Source organism: Sceloporus occidentalis, unplaced genomic scaffold, assembly GCF_023333645.1.
Source record: "Sceloporus occidentalis isolate IW3139 unplaced genomic scaffold, rSceOcc1.0.p SCAF_3, whole genome shotgun sequence".
In the NCBI taxonomy this organism is placed as follows: Eukaryota; Metazoa; Chordata; class Lepidosauria; order Squamata; family Phrynosomatidae; genus Sceloporus; species Sceloporus occidentalis.
In genome coordinates this window covers 197,393,437-197,412,930 of record NW_028316983.1, presented here as the reverse complement: position 1 = coordinate 197,412,930, position 19,494 = coordinate 197,393,437, and the positions used below count along the sequence as shown (strand labels likewise).

Genomic DNA, 19,494 nt, shown 5'->3' with positions numbered 1-19,494 from the left:
ACAGTTCCAGTGAAAAAGAAAAATGGGAGGTGTCTCAAGAAACCAGGATGGATGACTAAGGAACTTTCAACTGAGCTAAGTTTGAAATGGAACATGTATAAGAAATGGAAAAAGGGGGAAATCACGAAAAAGGAATTCAAAGGAATAGCAGGCATGTGCAGGGGTAAAGTCAGAAAAGCTAAAGCGCAGAATGAACTCAGGCTTGCTAGAGAGGTTAAAGACAACAAAAAGGGTTTTTTTGGATATGTCCGCAGCAAAACTAAGAAGGAAATGGTAGGGCCACTGCGTTGAGAGGATGGCAAAATGTTAACAGGGGACAGAGAAAAGGCAGAATTACTCAACACCTTCTTTGCCTCAGTCTTCTCAGAAAAGGAAAAGGGTGCTCAACCTGAGGATTAAGGAGCATATGACAAAATAGGGGAAACTCAGCACAGAATAAGTAAAGATATAGTACAGGAATACCTTGTTAATGTAAATGAATATAAGTCTCCGGGACCAGATGAACTATATCCAAGGGTATTAAAATAACTGACAAATGTAATATCAGAGCCATTGGCAATAACCTTTGAAAACTCCTGGAAAACAGGAGAGATCCCAGCAGACTGGCGAAGGGCAAACGTTGTCCCCATCTTCAAAAAGGGGAAAAAAGAGGATCCCAACAATTATCGTCCAGTTAGTCTGACATCAATACCAGGAAAGATTCTGGAGCAGATAATTAAACAAAGAGTCTGTGAACATCTAGAAGGCAATTCCATAATCACAAAAAGTCAACACGGGTTTCAGAGAAACAAGTCATGCCAGACAAATCTAATCTCTTTCTTTGATAAAATTACCAGCTTGGTAGATGAAGGGAATGCTGTGGATATAGTATATCCTGATTTCAGTAAGGCCTTTGACAAAGTTTCCCATGACATTCTTGCAAACAAGCTTGTAAAATGTGGACTAGACAAGGTAACTGTTACATGGATTTGTAACTGGTTGACCGGCCGAACCCAAAGGGTGCTCAACAATGGCTCCTTTTCATTCTGGAGAGAAGTGACCAGTGGGGTCCCACAGGGCTCTGTCCTGGGCCCAGTGCTATTCAACATCTTTATCAATGACCTGGATGACAGAATTGGGAGCATACTTATCAAATTTGCAGATGACACCACATTAGGAGGAATAACTAATACCCCAGAGGACAGGATCAAGATTCAAAATGACCTGAATAGACTAGAAAGCTGGGCCAAAGCTAACAAAATGAAATTCAACACGGAGAAATGTAAGGTATTGCACTTAGGGCGGAAAAATAAAATGCACAGATATAGGATGGGTGATACCTGGCTGAATAAAACTACGTGTGAAAGGGATCTAGGAGTCCAAGTAGACCACATATTCAACATGAGTGAACAGTGTGATGCGGCAGCTAAAAAGGCCAATGCGATTTTAGGCTGCATCAATAAAAGTATAGTGTCTAGATCAAGAGAAGTAATAGTGCCACTGTATTCTGCTTTAGTCAGGCCCCACCTGGAATACTGTGTCCAGTTCTGGGCGCCACAATTCAGAAAGGACATTGAGAAACTGGAACGTGTCCAAAGGAGGGCGACAAAAATGGTGAAGGTTCTGGAAACCATGCCCTATGAGGAACGACTTAGGGAGCTGGGGATGTTTAGCCTGGAGAAAAGAAGGTTAAGAGGTGATATGATAGCCCTGTTTAAATATTTGAAAGGATGTCATGTTGAAGAGGGAGCAAGCTTGTTTTCTGCTGCTTCAGAGAACAGGACCTGGAACAATGGATGCAAGCTGCAGGAAAAGAGATTCCACCTGAACATTAGGAGGAACTTCCTGACAGTAAGGGCTGTTCGACAGTGGGATGCACTCCCTCAGAGGGTGATAGAGTCTCCTTCCTTGGAGGTCTTTAAACAGAGGCTGGATGGCCATCTGTCAGGGATGCTTTGATTTGGATTTCCTGCATTGCAGGGGGTTGGACTGGATGGCCCTAGTGGTCTCTTCCAACTCTACGATTCTATGATTCTATGAACAGGTGACCCTGTCTTGATTCTATAGATCTTGGTTTTATAGATCTTGCATGTGGACAAGCTGTGCATCCTCCAAGCTTTCTTGACACCTGCCCACTACAGCTGCTGTGTCTTTCTAAAAGCAGAGAATAAAGGGTCTTTCTGGAACAGTATATGACCTTAACCTTAATTAAAGCTTAATTAGGCAGAGAACAGGTAAAAAGATTGCAGCTTCTCCCTTTTTTCCCTAAGACTTCAGAAAAATGTTAATTCAACAGAAATAAAAGAAATAAAATACTTCATTAAAATCATCAGCAATATATTAATATGCAAACCATTAAACAATAAGTATGACAAAATGAAACTACTTGAGCCTCAAGGTGAAAATAATGTTACTAAGGTAAATGAATAGATAATTGTCAACAGAATATGGCATTCAGACATATATGTAGCCTGAGCAATTTACAAAGTGTACCATCTTCATGTATGTTTTATAATGTGTTTTTAAAGTAGTATTTTTTAATGTTATTAACTCTTACACAGAAACAATTGCTTCAATTTCCATATCTTGGTGCTGTAAAGTAGCTAAGACACAATAATCATTGCAGAGAGGATAAATTAACACAATTAATGAAAGCAAAACCCAGAGAACAGTTCTTGCAAGAATGGAACCTGCTTACAGCTTATTTGCAGCTAAGAGAGGGTGAGTGGCATCAGCAGGCTTTGAAGTGTGGTTTATTTTATTTTATTTAGGTTAGGAAGGAGATGATGCTATAAGGAAAATTGTGTATTCTTCTCTTCTTCCTACTTTATTTATACGATGTTAAAATTAAGAGTACACTGAATACAGAAAGTTTATATATGAAAGGAAGGGGAAAAGAATTAAGAGATAAAGATGTTTATCACACTATACTCTTAAAGTGCTACTATTCCACTTTGACTCCTCTAGCTGCCTCCTGTTGCATTCTGGGATTTGCAGTTTAAAGGAGGAGTATTTAGAATTCTCAGGCAGAGAACTTCTCTGCCTGAGAATTCTAAATACCCCTCCTTAAAACTGCCAATACCAGAATGCAACAGGAGGCAGCTAGAGGAGTCAAAGTGGAATAGTAGCACATTAAGAGTATAGTGTGATAAACATCACAGTGTTTGTCTTGGCAAATGGGAAGTCAATATTTGTTATATTTTTATTTATTTACTGTTTTGTTTAGGGTTTTTGTTTTTTTTTAGAAAGGGATATACGCATATAGGGGAATATTGGGATTGTGCATTGTAGTGTCTTGTGTTTTTTCAAACATATTTGTTTTAATATATCATTATTATTATTTTTAAAAAAGATGCAATGACCATTAAGCAGGAATGCAAGTTTCATAAATCTGGCCATATTTAAGGAAGCCTATCATTATGGTACACACCTTCATAAATCTATTTGGATCTCTCTGAAATTCTTGGTTGAAATAAGTGCTCTGGCACATTCTGTTAGAGAAGCAATGCCAGTTCCTTTAACACATGTGACAGCTGATTATGGTGATGAACCCTGAGGCTGTGGGAAAGGTTTGTTCGAAACTTATTGGCCATGCACCTCAATGTACTAATTTAGCAGTTCAATGCCTCTAAGAGTGCTAGATTTGCTCCATCAATCATTCCACCTAAGGGTCATCCTCCTGCTTTCTTCAGTTACAGAGCTATCACTGACAGGAACAACTCCTAGCAGGGAACAGTGAACAGCTAAAGATTATAAAGTGCTTTGAGCTGTTGCTTCAAATTGATAATTAATGTGATCCATAGGTTAACGTGAGAAAAGGTCGATTTCTAGCCTTTTGCTCTCTTGCTCCTAATCAGAAATTTTATTTCACCTATAGTTTCTCTGCTTACCTTAATTAATCCCTTTAGCTGAGAACGGAAGAAAATAAAATGAAGAATACTGCCAAGGGAGTATGTAGTGTCAAAGTTCTTACAGCTCTTAGTATAAACCTTAAAAACTTACCACTTTCCATGAAAAGATCAAATCATTTGCTTTTGATTATTGATTTTGCACACTGAAAGTTGAAATACAGTTTTCCAAAAAGAAAGGTTTCCCCATATAACAGGCAACTCACTGTATTCCAAAAGCATGGAATCCTAAAACTGGGTCTGTGAATAATTCAGTTGTTCAAGTTCAGGAGGAAAGTCTAAAGCATAACATTTCTGAAACTCACCAATGAGCATTACATTGTAGCTTTGTTAGAGATGTTGAGATTAGAAAAGAAATGTGAGGTGGCAAATAGTAGGGGACATTTAGTACCTGCCACCTAGCTGACAGACTAACATCCATACCAAAAACAAAAACAACACCTTGCATCAATTTTACTCAGAGAATTTTAACATGAAATAACACTGGCAATGACGATGATGGTGAGTCTCTCTGTCTTCTAATCCCATTGACTCCTGTGGCCCTCATTGTGAATGAAAGTAATACTCAAACTCTGCTATAGGGTTAGGCTGTAGGGTTTGTATTTTAGTTAGATTAATATGCATTTCTGTAAACTCTCATAAGTTGATTATGAAACTCTGATCCCCATCTGCAACTGCACATATCACACTCTCCTTCCACCTGATGAATGTATTATTATTATTGTTGTTGTTATTAACTACTACTACTACTAATACTACCACTACTACTACTACTACCACTACTGTAATTGCAAGACAATAGAATCTGCCAGGGTTTTTTAAAATAAAAAACCCCACACACATCCATGAAAGAATCTACTCAGTGCATAAATGACATGACTGAAACCACACCAGACATAAGAGTCTAAGAAAAAAAGGTGAAATATGTTGTGGAAAAGATGTGGTATTCACAAGATGACTGAAATATGTCTGACCAAACATTACGTTTGCTTTTGTTTCCAAATAGTGCTGGGTTTGCTTGAAGTTACCCCTTTGTATTTTCTAATTTGTGATTCTATTATTATGTGAATAATTGCTGAGTTGCACAACGCAGCTGTGAAAAATGTAGATACTTTGGCTTACTTTATAGGATAAAAATCAGTATTGAAAACTTGCATTGCTTATGGTCCTTGACAATGAAGATTATCATACAGAAGGCACAGTGTCCTTCTCCCCTGTCTTTAAACTCTGCAAATTGTTTGATCGGGGGCCGAAGTTTATTACATCCCCGCACACTTCTCCCATCCTTCTCCTGTATGTAAAATGTAATGGAGCCATCCCCATGCGCTTCTTCTGTCGGTAAAGTGTACTAACGGGAGTTTCTGTTAATACCAAATGATGGCTCCATTAAACTTTACCGACAGAAGAAGCGCATGGGGATGGCTCCATTACATGTTACATAAGGGAGAAGTATGGGAGAAGTATGTGGGGGTGTGATAACCTTCGGCCCCTGATCAAACGATTAACAGCTTCCCAGTGCCCAATCTGCAGCACTTTGGAAATCTTTTGCTTGGAGTACTGCCTGGGTTCAGAGAAAGGAGGGGTTTTTTTTTGGGGGGGGGGGTTAGGAGAAGTTGCTATGATAACAGAACTCTGCCATTCTAGCTATGTCTGACAATGCAGGATCACAGCCAATATCTTTAACAGCAAGTGAGATTAAGATGTATCACTGCAGGATTGACTTAAAACCATATTTGCCTTCAAATAAGTTTCTTCTGACCACTCACACATTTATACCATATTTGTTTCAAAACGAGTCCCTGTGTCACTGGTCTTAGCCTCTCATTTAACTTATTACTACTATGAGTTGTTTGCTAGGATAGTATTTCCTTTCATCCCACTCATATTTTGAGTTTATTATACAGTATTTTAAGTGCCTGATAGCAAAGGTGATTAAACCTTTTACAAAGCATTAAAATATAAAATATAAAAGGCAATTAGAAAAAAGCATATCAAAATGAAAGTAGAAGAAATATACCCTTCAGAACATAAAACTCTAGTAAAACCAATTGTGTTACTATTCCACCATACACCAAAGCAGCTATTTAGCTTCACGACAATCTAAGGAAGGAAACAGTGTGCTATGTCACAGTGGCTTGCCTAAATCCGTCAGCTTCATGAATAATCTGGGGATTTCCTCAGATTTAAAACTCAATATCCACTACATTGTACTCTTCTGGAACATAAATCATTACCCCATCTCTGCAGAAAGCTTCACCTTACAGTTGTGGTCATGTACAGTTGTGGCTACTGGTTTGTTTATAGACACAATTCAAAGTACTGGTCATGAAATACAAAACCTTATACGGCTTAGGTCCACACTATCTGAAACACTTTGGGGATATCCAGACTGGCCTGAAAGGCCAGCCTGTGGGTGGAATCAGGGTGCAGTGTCCTGATGATGCAGGCCCTAATTCCACCCCTAGGGTGCCATAATGGCACACGCCACTTCAGATGGCATGCACCATCATGACACACCTCCAGCACTGTGTCCAGATTATGCAGCACCAAAGGGGTGCCATACAGTCGTGTTGCCATGGCTATGGTGCTCTCCAGAGTTTGGATCAGGGCTACGGCGTGAAGTTGCCATGGCCCCGATCCAGCCAGAAAGGGGCGGCCTGTATAGCTCCTTTGTCTCTCTATATGAACCTATCGGAGTCTTAAGATCCACAAGGGATGACTTTCTCTTGGTCCTACTACCATTATAGGTGCATTTAGTGAGCATATGAGAGAGGGCCTTATCAGTGGCTGCTCCTACCTTGTGGCATTACCTTCCACTGTCTGTCTCCCTGATTCCTTTTTGCCAGTAAGCAAAGACCTTTTTGTTCAAGTAGGCTTTTAATGAGTACTTGTTTTCAGGAAGCCTTGTTTTAGAGAGGTGGGGTGGGGGGTATGTTTTATATATTTATTTTACTGTTATATGCTTTTTAAAATGATTTTATACTGTTTATGACCTTTTGTTTTAATGTGTTGATTTCAAATTGTATTTAAATCTTATGGTTCAGTTTTGGCAGATTCCTTTTTGTGAGCTGCTTTAGGTCACGCTCTGGGAGAAAAGCTGCATAGATGAAAGAAAGAAAGAAAGAAAGAAAGAAAGAAAGAAAGAAAGTAGGCTTACCATAATTAAACATTCTAAATACGAAGACTATGGTCTGAAACAGTCAGGACAAAAGAAGTGGCTTCCAGCCACTTTTGGGGTGTGGTATTCAGATGACACAAAAGTGTCTGGAAGCTGCACTGAGACCAACAAAACCACTGGAAAAAGGAGCAGAAAAAAATATGCTCCTGGTGGCAGCTGGCTTAGGACCTGAGCCACTTGTGGACTAATTGCAACCAGAGTGTCTTCTGGACACTCCTTCAGGGCCATCTGCTTCACTCCTCAGTTCCCTCCCACATAACTTGCTTGCATGTAAGGCTGGCCATAGATAAACCACCAAGACCATGATATTTTGGTAACTGCTATTTGGAAACAGAGACATAGAACTTTATCGCACAGGGCCTTGAACAGGCCTGCTATTCTAAAAGGGGACGTGATGGGGCTGGGAGGCAGCATAGAATGCATCTTACTGCACAAGGAGAACACCGCCACCGCCGCTGCTGGACATTCTCATCACATTCTGGATGCATCCCAGAGGGGGCAATTTCAGGAACACTTTATTATTATTATTATTATTATTAATTATTATTATTATTATTAACCTTTCCTGAAAATCGCCCCCTAGGGAACACATCCAGAATGTGATGGGAACGTCCAGTGGTGGCGGCGGCATTTTCCCTGTGTGGTAAGATGCGTTCTATGCCACCTCCCGTCTCCATCTTGACACTTTTTCGAACGCAACAGGCCGTTCCAGGGCCTGTGCGATAAAGTCCATTGTTTTAGTCATGATATAAGCCTCTCCTTCATAGAGGAGAAACATTTTGAAACATTTATTGTCTGGAGCATGATCTTGCCTGACTGCTTTTAGGGGTATTTCTGTGTGTCAGGAATGGGCAAATTCAGCAAAGCAGGAGTCATTTTCCAGGTTGGTTGGTATCTTGAAGGCCACACAACTTAAGGGTTTAATGAGGAGTATGCCAAATTTAGTAAAAATTTCCAAGAGATGAAACTGACAAAATAAGACATAAATCAGATGAAATGGGTAAATATATGTTTTTTAAAAAAATTATGAGTATATAAGTTATTATTATTTTGTCATCATAAAAAAACCAGTATTAAAATTAAATCTCTCAATCCATGAAGAATTAATGGGGTTTTGGTTGAAAAGAAGAAACATTTTTGTATTAATTATAAGTACTTTATGATTAAAATGAATTCACTCTAGAATAAATTATGTTCATTATAGATTGCTTTTAATTCATTATGGATTCTTTTTTTTAATTAAGTCAGCTTGGGAAACTATTACTTTAATGTAGTATGGTATACAAAGAGTAGCAGTGGGCACAAAAGGAGTAAATTAAAGGCTTCCTTTTCCATTGACTAGGGATATGCTTTGAAACACTTTGAAATGTGCACAAAACCAAGTTTTCCACATGACTAGTAATGGACTAGGTAATTCACTCTGTGAATTCCACTGAGTAGTTTGCATTTAGAATGGTAATTGACAAGGTGATTTGGGTATGTTAGTCAATGGCACTGTGTTAGTGAATGTAGTGGTTTGCCATGGAAATTTAGCAGCAAACCACTTCAGCAGTTTAAAGTACAACACAGAGTTTTTAAAATTTAATTGAGGGGTAGAAAGGGGAAGCATAAAAAGAGATCAGGGGGGCACATTTTGTTAATATGACTAAAGGAGAATGAAGAGTTTAATTTTTCCATTCATTTTCATCCTTTGTGTGTTTGTTTGTTTGTTTGTTTGTTTGTTTGTTTAACATAAACAGGTTGAGTCTCCATTTTCCAAAATGCTTGTGACTAGAAGTGTTTTGGATTTATTGTGGTTGTTGTTGTTGTGGATTTTTGAATATTTGTATCTGCATATATGTACATAAGGAAATATCAAAGGGCCAAAGCAGATGATTCCACTCCAGCTGATTCCACCAAAATTGTGCCAACAGCCCACTCCCAAAGTGGGCTTCCACCATAGTCCCAAATAGACCACCAGCAGGCGCAGATTTAATCTGCTCCTGAAAAGAACAGTTCCTGCCCCCTTGGAGCAGCTTTGGAGCAGCTTCCAGCCACTTTTGGGGGCATACGTCATCTAAATGCCATGCCCCGAAGAGGTGGGATGCTGCTTGTTTTGGCCCACCTATTTTGGGCCTTGGAGATCAGACTCAAGTCTAAACACAAAATTCATTTATATTTCTTATACACCTTATATATATGCAAGCAACTTTATACAATTTTTAAAATTATTTTGTGCATGAAACAAAATTTATGTACACTGTACCATCAGAAAGCAAAGGTATTACAATCTCATCCAGCCATGAAAAAGCTTGGAATTTGAATATTTTGGATTTTGGAATTCTGGATAAGGGAAACTTAACCTGTACTGCTTTTATTGATATATTTTGTTATTTTTACTAAATAATGAACAGCTTTAAGTGAAGAACATTAATATATCTGAAATCTGGACAATTACTTTTATGTAGACATAGTTTGCTCTGCCAGACAAATCCATCTATCTCTGATATGGGATTGGGTTTCTTCAGTAAGTTAATGAGATAGCTCAAGGAAGAAGGTTAATCAAGAAATGGGGGGGGGGGGGGATGCTCCGAAACATTCCCACTCTGTGATAATGTCCTCAATCATAGAGCAACATTGAACAAATTAATAAAAGGCTAGAATTCAACACTGTGATTTGCCTAATTCAATTTGCTTTAGCTGCAAAGATAACAAAGAACTAAACTTTTTTAGTTGTACAGTGTGCCCCTGTCTTACATTCCAGACATACACACACACACCTGCTTAAGACAAATTCTGCATTTGCTTGAGCCCCATTGAAACTAATGGGGCTTAGGCATGGTGGCATGTGTGCCATTTCCTCCTTGTCATACGGCTTTCAGTATAAGCTGAAAGCCACGTATGTGGCGCCAGTGTATGAGGAGGGTGCACTAGGCAAGGCATGCAAACCACAGCAGCACAGAGAGCTCTGGTTTTTATTTGTGTTTTTAAATTATGCTTCCAGGTAGAAAGCTCATTCATATATGCAATTCTTTATAAACAACAACTCTTCACAAACTTTCATGTTGTTGTTATATGTCATCAAGTCATTTCTAATTTATGGTCATTCTAACAACAACAACAGAGAGAAGGTTTTCTTAGCAGGATTTGTTCAGAGGGGGTAAGCCACTGACTTCCTCTGCAGCTGAGAGAATATGACTTGCCCAGGGTCACCCAGTGGGTTTCCATGGTTAAGCAGGGACTCAAAACCTGTTCTCCAGAGTCTTATCCAATTCTCAGACCACTGTGTGTATGTATGTGCTTTCAAGTCACCTCTTGACTTATGGTGACCACACAAATTCCACAGTATTTTCTTAGGCAAGGAATATTCAAAATGTGGTTTTGCCACTTCATTCCTCTGAAATATAGCCCACAGCATTTGGTATTCATTGATGGTCTTCCATTCAAGTACTAACCATGGTTTACCCTGGTTAGCTTCCAAGATCAGACAGAATCTGGTGCTTCTGAGACCAGAAAGGGTCCTCAACCATAATACCTTGACAAATATTTCTTAGCTGGCCTTTTCTTTTAGGAAAAAAAAGCTCATCAATGTATTACCACCAGTACTACTATTATTGTCTATCAAGTAATAATGCTACGAAATAAAAATAAGCATCACAGTTTTTTTTTCTTTTTACCTGTATTCGTTCCACTTCTAAAAATGTTGCTGAATGGAAGGCCTTTTCCCATAGTAAGAGGTCACTTTCTAATTCCACAGAAAAGTAGAGATCCTCTCCTGTTTCGGACTGGACACCAAAGCAATGTTTTCGCCGATCCAATAGGTCACTATCCTGATGAAAACCTGGAGTTATATAATCTTGCATACATCAATTAATATTTCTTACAGTACAGGCCCATATGTTAAATGCAGAACTATGTACCTCCGCAGAACAAAGTACCATTTAATTTTGATGACCTCTGTTAACTTTGGCTGGTATTCTGTTGGTTTGTCCCAACTTGAATAGACCCATTCAATTAATTGTTAAGTACTGAATCAACCTGTAGGTAAATCCAGTGGACTCAATGGCTCTATTCTAGTTAGGACTAAAGCAGAATTTAGGCCAATAATTTCAATATCTGAATGAAACAGAAACATAAATATGTTTCCCCTCTTTAAGCAGTGAAATGTAGGTTGTCTAGAATGATCCATAGCTGCAGTTTTCAATCTGTTAATGAACTGTGAAGCTGAAGGATTTCATGGCTTACATCCATGTTTTTTGTGGATTTTTCGGGCTATGTGGCCATGTTCTAGAAGATTTTCTTCCTGGTGTTTTGCCAGCATCTGTGGCTGGCATCTCAGAAGATGCTGGCGAAACTTCAGGAAGAAAATCTTCTAGAACATGGCCACATAGCCCGAAAAATCCACAAAAAACATGTTAATGAACTAGTAGCCAACATTACAATACATTCTAAGGTTCTTTAATAAAACCTCTGAAATGTGCTATTTAAATGTGCATTTTATGCATAGGATAGAAACATACATCAACTGTTTCTATACTGTACTGAATATAATATGATCACTTTCTGTGAAAACCACAGATAATGAAAACAAATATAAATCTATAATTCTTATTCTTGCTATTATGCTCTAGCAATGAGTATATATTTGTATTATCTGTTACAATGCCATTGGGGTCTTGCATCAAGATACACAACTGATTGACAAATCTAAATTCTGCAAACTTGTACAGACACAGTACAACATGAAAAAATTATAGAGATTATCTCAGATAAAATGCATACCCTATCAGGACTTTTAAAAAAGCTAATTACATTTAGATGGATAAGTGACCACTGGGCACATAACAGATCAGTTTAGGTAATGATCCAATCATTCATTTTCCAATAACCAATTGTATCTGATTTCTAAAATCAATTGAGTGCATTCTCTTGTCTAATTAACTGTCAGATTAGACAAGAAGGATTAGTAGAAAAACATTTCTAGTGGATGGTCACTAACAATGGAATTCCCATCCCCAAACTTGTATCTGCTTGCCAACAACTCAAATTCAACATTGCTTTGCATAGATGGGTTGAGATGGGTTAAAAAACAGAAGTCCAATGCACCATTTGCCAGTTTTTGGTGGGAACAAGCTTGCTGTAAATCAAACAAAGAAAAAAAAATATTTTGATTGACAGGCAACATGTGATGACATGTATTCTATGGGATATCCACAGAATAGATGAGACATGAGCACATGGCATCAGGCAAAGTTGCAGTGTATTTGCATCATGTTGTAGGACACAGGCTGATGACTCTGAGCCAACTATCTATAAAGGTGAACTATGAAAATGTTCACATGGGGGGTTTAATTGTCGAATAGGTGTGGCATACTTACTGATGTGGAGTGAAAGGTTGAAGTGTGTTATTTGTATATACTTGCTCTATTGTATATCTCTTGGAATAACCATCACATCTTATTTTGTTTGTGAAAAGTGGGTCAGAGCACTGCCAATATCAATAGTGGGGTATTTTTAAAAAAAACCTCTGCTACTCTATTACAGTATTGTTAAGTTGCATCTGAGTTGGTTTGTTCTCAGATTGTACTGGTAATTGGTAACCCCCTCATCAACATTTTTGTGGAATGGGGTTCAGTTTCTGTGGTCAGTGAAAATGGGCTGCTTGCAGTAGTTTCACCCAATGCATTGAGTTCTTGATTGTCATGATTTATTCAAGTTAGTTAAGGTGGATTAACTAGGCAAATCCAGGGCATGGTGAATGTACAGTTGTATGAGTGTTAGTCCTGTTAATGTTCTGTTAAAGAAGATTGTGTTCCAACTGAGAAAAACAACCCTTCGTGGACCATGAGGTCCAACTACCATCCAATAGCAAATATTCCTTTCAGAGCAAGGTGCTCAAGAGGGTGGTAGAGACCTTAATTAAAGGAACGACATAAAGTTTGAAAGACTTGAGACACATTCCTGCTTGGGCTCTGGCCAGATTATGGGACAGAATCTGTCTTGGTCATCCTGACAGCCTTTGGTGGGAAGGGGATAAGAAGTGCATGTTTGTTAGTCTTTCTCAACCTCTTAGTTTCTTATTAAGCTGATCCTATTTGAGACAGCGTAGAATCCTATTAATGTAAAATAGATGAGGTGTAAATCAAATGAATTTAATTCATTCATGCACTAGATCATGGTATCCTCCTGGATCAACTCTGTGGATCTGGAGGTTGTGGAAACGTTTTTATGATTATTTACTGTCTACAGGGCAAGTTCCAGAAAATAACAATGTGGGAAAGTATGCTAGTCTGCTGAAATTCATAGTGGAATTCCTCAAGATATCAATTTTTGTCTCCAGTGCTAATTAATAGCTATGTGAAGCCACTTGGGTACAAACATTAGGAAGTTTCGGGTAGTGTTCCATCAGGAATTGGGGTGATGTTCCACCTGGAATTGGCTAGGAATTGATTAGGAATGGAAAGAATACACACACAGACAGACACACACACATATATACACACATATACATACAGCACTTCTTAAATCAGTATGAGCCCAAAACTGCTGTTATCTTGTGAGCCATCCCTGTTCAGTTCCTACATGATTTTCAACCTACATTCATCATTACTTCTAAATAAAAAAACGAAGCCTGGCCTGTGCTGAGGTGGCTTATGATCAGAGTTTATTTGTGACACAGTAAACAAGTTGAGTAATAGATCTCAGCCTTGTTTTAAGGGAAATAAATGTTAGTTTGAAAGGTCATAGACCTCCCTCTGCTTCACAACCCCAAATCCATCTTTCACAATCCTATTTTCTTTTCACCCTTTCAGTTTTATTTTTCAAGTTAGCCTGGAGTCTTAGAAAGTGTTGTCATTTAAGTCTCTTTTATGAGCAGCTTGGACATGGGAACTTTCATTTTATTTCATTAAGAAAATAAATTTAGGATGAAAGCAACAGCAAATAGCTCACAACAGAAAAGAAGAGGTCAGAAGGCAAAAACAGACATGCCCAAGTAATTATTGTTGGCTTTACCATTCCCCTCTCCCCTGTATCCATATGATCATAAAACAGATCAAGAAGCTTAGACTATTTCTAGACTTGAGTCCAAGATTCAAGACCAGAGAAATTTCTAACAACTTCAATGTACTCAGAAGTTGTTTCTTGTATTGTTTCAAATAATAACAGATACATCACTAATTGAAGAGCATCAGCAAAGGTGTCACACAAATCATATTGGATTACATTACTGACTTTTTTTTTACAATATTTATATTTCAAAAACAAAAGTTCGGTCTGGTTCTAGGTGTCTATAATCAGCTTCTTTTTGGATAATTTGAATGAGTTTGGGTAATTATTTTCACCCCTTTTACAAACAATGACCCCCCCCCCCCAATAATGATCTACTTTGAATGAGGTTGTGTATTCAAAACATATTAACAGCATCTTCAGTCACCCAACTTCAAATTGGTATATGATATACAAGAATATAAGGACAGCACTGCATGGGCAGACCAGACGTCTATTTGTACCAGAATTCTGGGGCATCCACACTGGGCATGGGCATAGAAGGGTATTCTAGCTCCCTTCTGCACAAAAAACTGATAAGCCAGCATAACTTGTCAGAGGATTTTTTAAGGTCAGTTGTACTGTGCAGGACTGCCTTTGTCTATGTACCAGTATACAATAAGTCTATTTTACATGCTTACATCTTATTCTCTACACTGAATATAGCCATAATTAACTGATGAACGAAGGAAGGTTTGAAACCAAAAAATATTGTCTGATTATGTAAAAAGTCTTCTTTACATCTTTTTAACTTGCTCCATCCCAAGTGCTGGCTACGTAGACATGTCATTTGAATTCTTCTGCTATAATAAAGCCAGATGGAAATGCAACATTCTCTTGGCTTTGTCTCCATTTGACATTCCCATGTTTTCACAAAGTGCTGCTAGTTTCTACGAAATGTTTGTAGAGCCCAAAGAGCCAAAGTAAATGTCACAAAAAAGTACCTCAATTGATCTCAGGTCTACACATCACATGCAACTACCTTTGCATAACCCATTCTTGACAAAGCAAGGTGAAAACACTGGTCACTTACAGGTAGAGCTGTAGTCAAGCTATTTATACAAAGTTACACAAATGCCTCACCATGCACAGTCATACAACCAAGTAAATAGGCAGTTTTTACCAAGGCTATATATCAGGATGACTAAGGCTGCATCCACACTGCAGAAATAATCTGGTTTGATACCATTTCAACTGCCGTGGCTCAATGCTGTGAAATTCTGAGAACTGTAGTTTGTGTTGGCCCCAGAGCAGAGCTCAGTTTCACTATGGGGCCACCACAAACTACAGTTCCAAGAATTCCACAGCATTGGGCCATGGAAGTTAAAGCAGTGTCAAATTTGATTATTTCTGCATTGGGGATGCAGCCTTAATTATGTGCTGCTAAAAGCTAGAATTACTTGAGATGCTTCCAGCTGGAATAAAGTGACCACTAATCTTCCACTATTATCCAAAGGTTTAGGAGGTCTAGAGAATTTTGCATGCATGTGTACCTTACTATCCCCAACACAAAGTAGATGTGACCTAACTGAATCAGAAGCACTATCATCTGCCCTTTGCTAATCCCACAGCACCATTTTACCATCCTATTTGGTGAGTGTGCATGCATTTAATTTTTTTAAAAATGTGCCTACATTAAAAGGGTAGTGGATGTTAGCATTATGTCAACTAGCATCATTCTAATAAGATTGTAAATGGGAGCCAGTATCTCCCTTGACCCTGGGAGGCCAGATCTTGAATCACTGCTCATCCATGGAAAGCCACCAGTTGACCTTGGTAATTTACACTCGCTCAAAGGAAAGCAATAGCAAACCTTCTCTGAATAAATTTTGCCATGATATGGTCACCATAGGTTGAAGCTGAACTGAAAGCATATAACAACAACAGCATAAATTCTTTTTTTATCTGGTCAGTTACACTTACACTCACAGTTTTGCTTTCTCTAATCAGTCTCAACCTCACCCTTGAGTTCCTTAACAGGTTTATGATTGAGATAGAACAGGTTTTTTTTTTTAAAGTGTGCTGAGACACAAAATGAGTTTGGGAGTGGGGACAATGTGCTGTTGGAAAACTCATGAGATGGAAACCACATACAAGAAGATTGTTAATGTGACACAGGGACATTATGTAAACAAATTAGATCTCAGTTTCAAAACAAAATGCCTAAAAATATTGAAACACCTTCTATTTGTTTAGAAACTCCTCCTGTTCACATTCCTCTTCAGTCAGGAAACACTTTGTCATAAAGAGTCTTTAAGTACTCTTGTTTTGTGCCTTGGTTCTATCTCATACCCCACTCTTTTGGGAGGAATCTATGCTGGAATAGTGCTAGTATACTGTTATAGATTCACTGGCATATTTTGCCAGTTTCAGATCCTGAAGTGTGGTTATTAATAGCAACAAACAAGCAAACAAACTCTGTGAATATTAAAAGTGAATGTACACTCCACATAATATGCTGCAGATGGTGACTGTACAGGGTTAAAACAACCAGTTTTAAATAAAACAATTTAAGGGACTGTACAAACAGCTCCAAAGGGGTGGCCTCCAGCCACCTCTTCTTCAGCCAGATCGGGGCTGTGGCAACTGCATGCCGTGGCCCTGATCTGGCCTTTCAAGAGCACAAAAAGGAGCAGCAAAAAGGAGCTCCTTTTTGTGCCCTTGAAAGGACACGATAGCCATGATGCCATAGTTATACAGCACTCCTTCAGCGCTGCATTGTGTGGACCAAGTTAAGGGAACAAATCCTGATGAGTGCTGTAAAAATAAAGAAAGAACATCAAAACATGGCCTGTCTGCTTAAGAGCAACTGGCCCAAAGATACTGAGCTGTGTTAAAATAACCTCGTAGGTGTTATAAAATAACCTCCCTAGGATGAGAGATATTATGTTTTTACTCTCTGAATATTGTTACTGTGTGCCTTCAAGTCATTTCTAATGTACAGTTACACTAAGACACTCCTTAGAAATTTACTTGGCAAAATATGTTCAGAAGGGACTTGCCAATCTCTTCATCTGAGGCTGAGAAAATGTGAGTTGCCCAATGTTATTCAATGGATTACCACAGTTAAGCTGGGATTCATACCTGTTCATACCTGAGTCCTAGTCCAACATGTATACTAATCAGACCACAATGGCTCTCAAGGTAACTTACAGAAATATGCAATGAAACAATGTGTAGAAATGCCTGGATAAAAGATCTATAGAGAAAAAATGTCCATAGAAATGAGTGTCCATATTTTCATATGAATATTCTAGTTTTGATTTAAAAATAAGTAAATCAGTGCATGTAAGAAAACTGCAACTTTACAGTCACACTCTACATATGTTTATTTTATTGTAAGCTATTTTGAGAACTTTATATAAGGAGAGATGTAAATTAATAAAATAAATAAAATGAATAAATATGTACAGTCGCCCCTCCTAATTTGCGGATCTGAGATCCACATCCTTGAATTTGCACGGAGGCATGACCTCTACTATTTACATTGGTGTGTGTGCATGGTGCGTGCACACTGGCCACACATACAGGGGCATGTCCCATTTAACCCTATGGGGCTTGAATAAGCATGAGCCCCCGTTTTTGCGGGAATGGGTGGGTTCTGGAACAGATCCCCCCTGAAAACAGAGGGCCAACTATATATTCCTTCTGTGATCAGTGAGTCCTCTCCCTCTCTGCACATTGGTAGAGGCAAAAGGACATGCTTTTCAAGACAAAAATGACTTTTCAATCAGAAAAGCATGTCAGACAGCTGAGAAAGGAGGGACATCCCCAACATGTCATCCCAAGTCCCCATAGACAGCTCCTCACAGTGTACCTCCACATATTATTATTCTATTCACTTACTGAATAAAATATATGGTAGTTCCTTCTTAGCTGATTTTTGCTGTTTTTTTTAAACTGATACAGCAATCAAAAATATTTGATAATTGCAAACTCATCACTCTGTAAAATTCTGTATACGAGGTAAGGCAATGGCACTAAGAAGCTTCTGTGGAAAGTATTTCAAAGCACATATTTGTTTACTCTTTGTAATTGTTTTATTTACCATATTTCTACTCTGACATTTTTTGCATAACTAAAAAAATAAATAAAAAAAATAAAGAAGATGAAATGTGTTTTCACTTGGTCCCTCCCCCACACTCCATCTGGGGAACTTTGCTTAGTTTTAGCAAAGATGCTAAAATATACGTATCTGTAGCCCGTAACCAGGTTTTATTTATCATGTAGAGAGATCAGGGTGTCTTGCACACTACTCAATTATAGCACTATAGTTCCACTTCAACTGTAATGGTAACAACTAAAGAGTCCTTGGATTTGCAGTATAGGGAGAGGTGTTCAGAATTCTCACCCAGAAAGCACAAGTTCCTCAGGATTCCATGGGATACTAATATAGCAGCTAAAGTTGAACCATGGTGTCATTATTGCCTAGTATGAAATGGCCTCAGGATTAAATCCTGTTCCCTGATCAGTTAAAGCCCTGCTGAACCATTCCTAGAGCCTTCAGATTTCATCAAATTATCCACACAGCTTCAAAGGGCTTTTATTTAAACAAAGCAGCTTTTATTTATACTGCTGAAGCAATTTGGGACATCTCTCCTTCAAGACCTGGTTCTTCTGTTTCTCTTTTTCTGTGGCGAGAGTTTCGAGCACGGAATAAATGCTATAAACTCTGGCCACAGAAAGAGAAACAGAAGAATCAGCTATTGAAGAAGGGTCTTCCTTAAACACTTCAGTAGATAGATAAAAGCCTTTTTAACAACAACATGCCTTATTAATGTTTTGTTCCACAATATCAGAGTACATCTCTCAAGTTCCAGCAATTCACAATGTTTTCTCCCCCCTCAACTCTCTCCATGCAGCTTTAAACCTGTCTTTACAACTATGGCCCGTTCCGCACAGGCAAAAAGTATGTACTAGGGTTACAAAAGGGCGTCCCTTCCAGACGCCCTAACCCTAGTACGTACCTAGTACGTACAAAATGGCGGTGCCCTATACACATGGGCGCCGCCATTTTGATGTCACGGACGCTTAGCGTCTGCACGTCGCGACTCACTTATGTTGCCACAAGTGTGCCATTGGCGCCTTGCAGTGTCATAAGCGCACTGCCAAAAGAAGCTTCTTTTTGGGGCTTCTTTTTCAGCCGACCGGAAGCCTCGCCATTTGGAGGCTGAGGCTTCCCAGTGGTGGAAATGGAGGCGTCGGCAGACCACCCTTTTTGGGCAGTCTGTAAAGCGCCTATATTAGCAGAAAACAACTCTTCAAAATATTAAGGGTGGCATATTTAAAAAGTTGTTTTCTACCTATGTAATTGTAAAGACAGGTTTGAAGCTTTGTGGACAACGTCTGATGAAATCTCAAACCTGACCTAAAGAGGTTTTGCTCCAGGCTTTATCTCCTATG

The 19,494-nt window shown here is 38.7% G+C and overlaps 1 protein-coding gene across 4 annotated transcripts in view; it reads right to left on the bottom strand.

Annotated features, from left to right (window-relative positions):
• SNTG1 (syntrophin gamma 1) overlaps positions 1 to 19,494 on the bottom strand; it is a 339,536-nt gene that overhangs the window by 38,213 nt on the left and 281,829 nt on the right. For all 4 annotated transcript variants that reach the window (XM_089517284.1, XM_089517286.1, XM_089517285.1 and 1 more), the window contains one exon: positions 10,722 to 10,874. In XM_089517284.1, the coding sequence (XP_089373410.1) occupies positions 10,722 to 10,874 (153 nt within the window). The remainder of the gene's footprint in view (positions 1 to 10,721; positions 10,875 to 19,494) is intronic.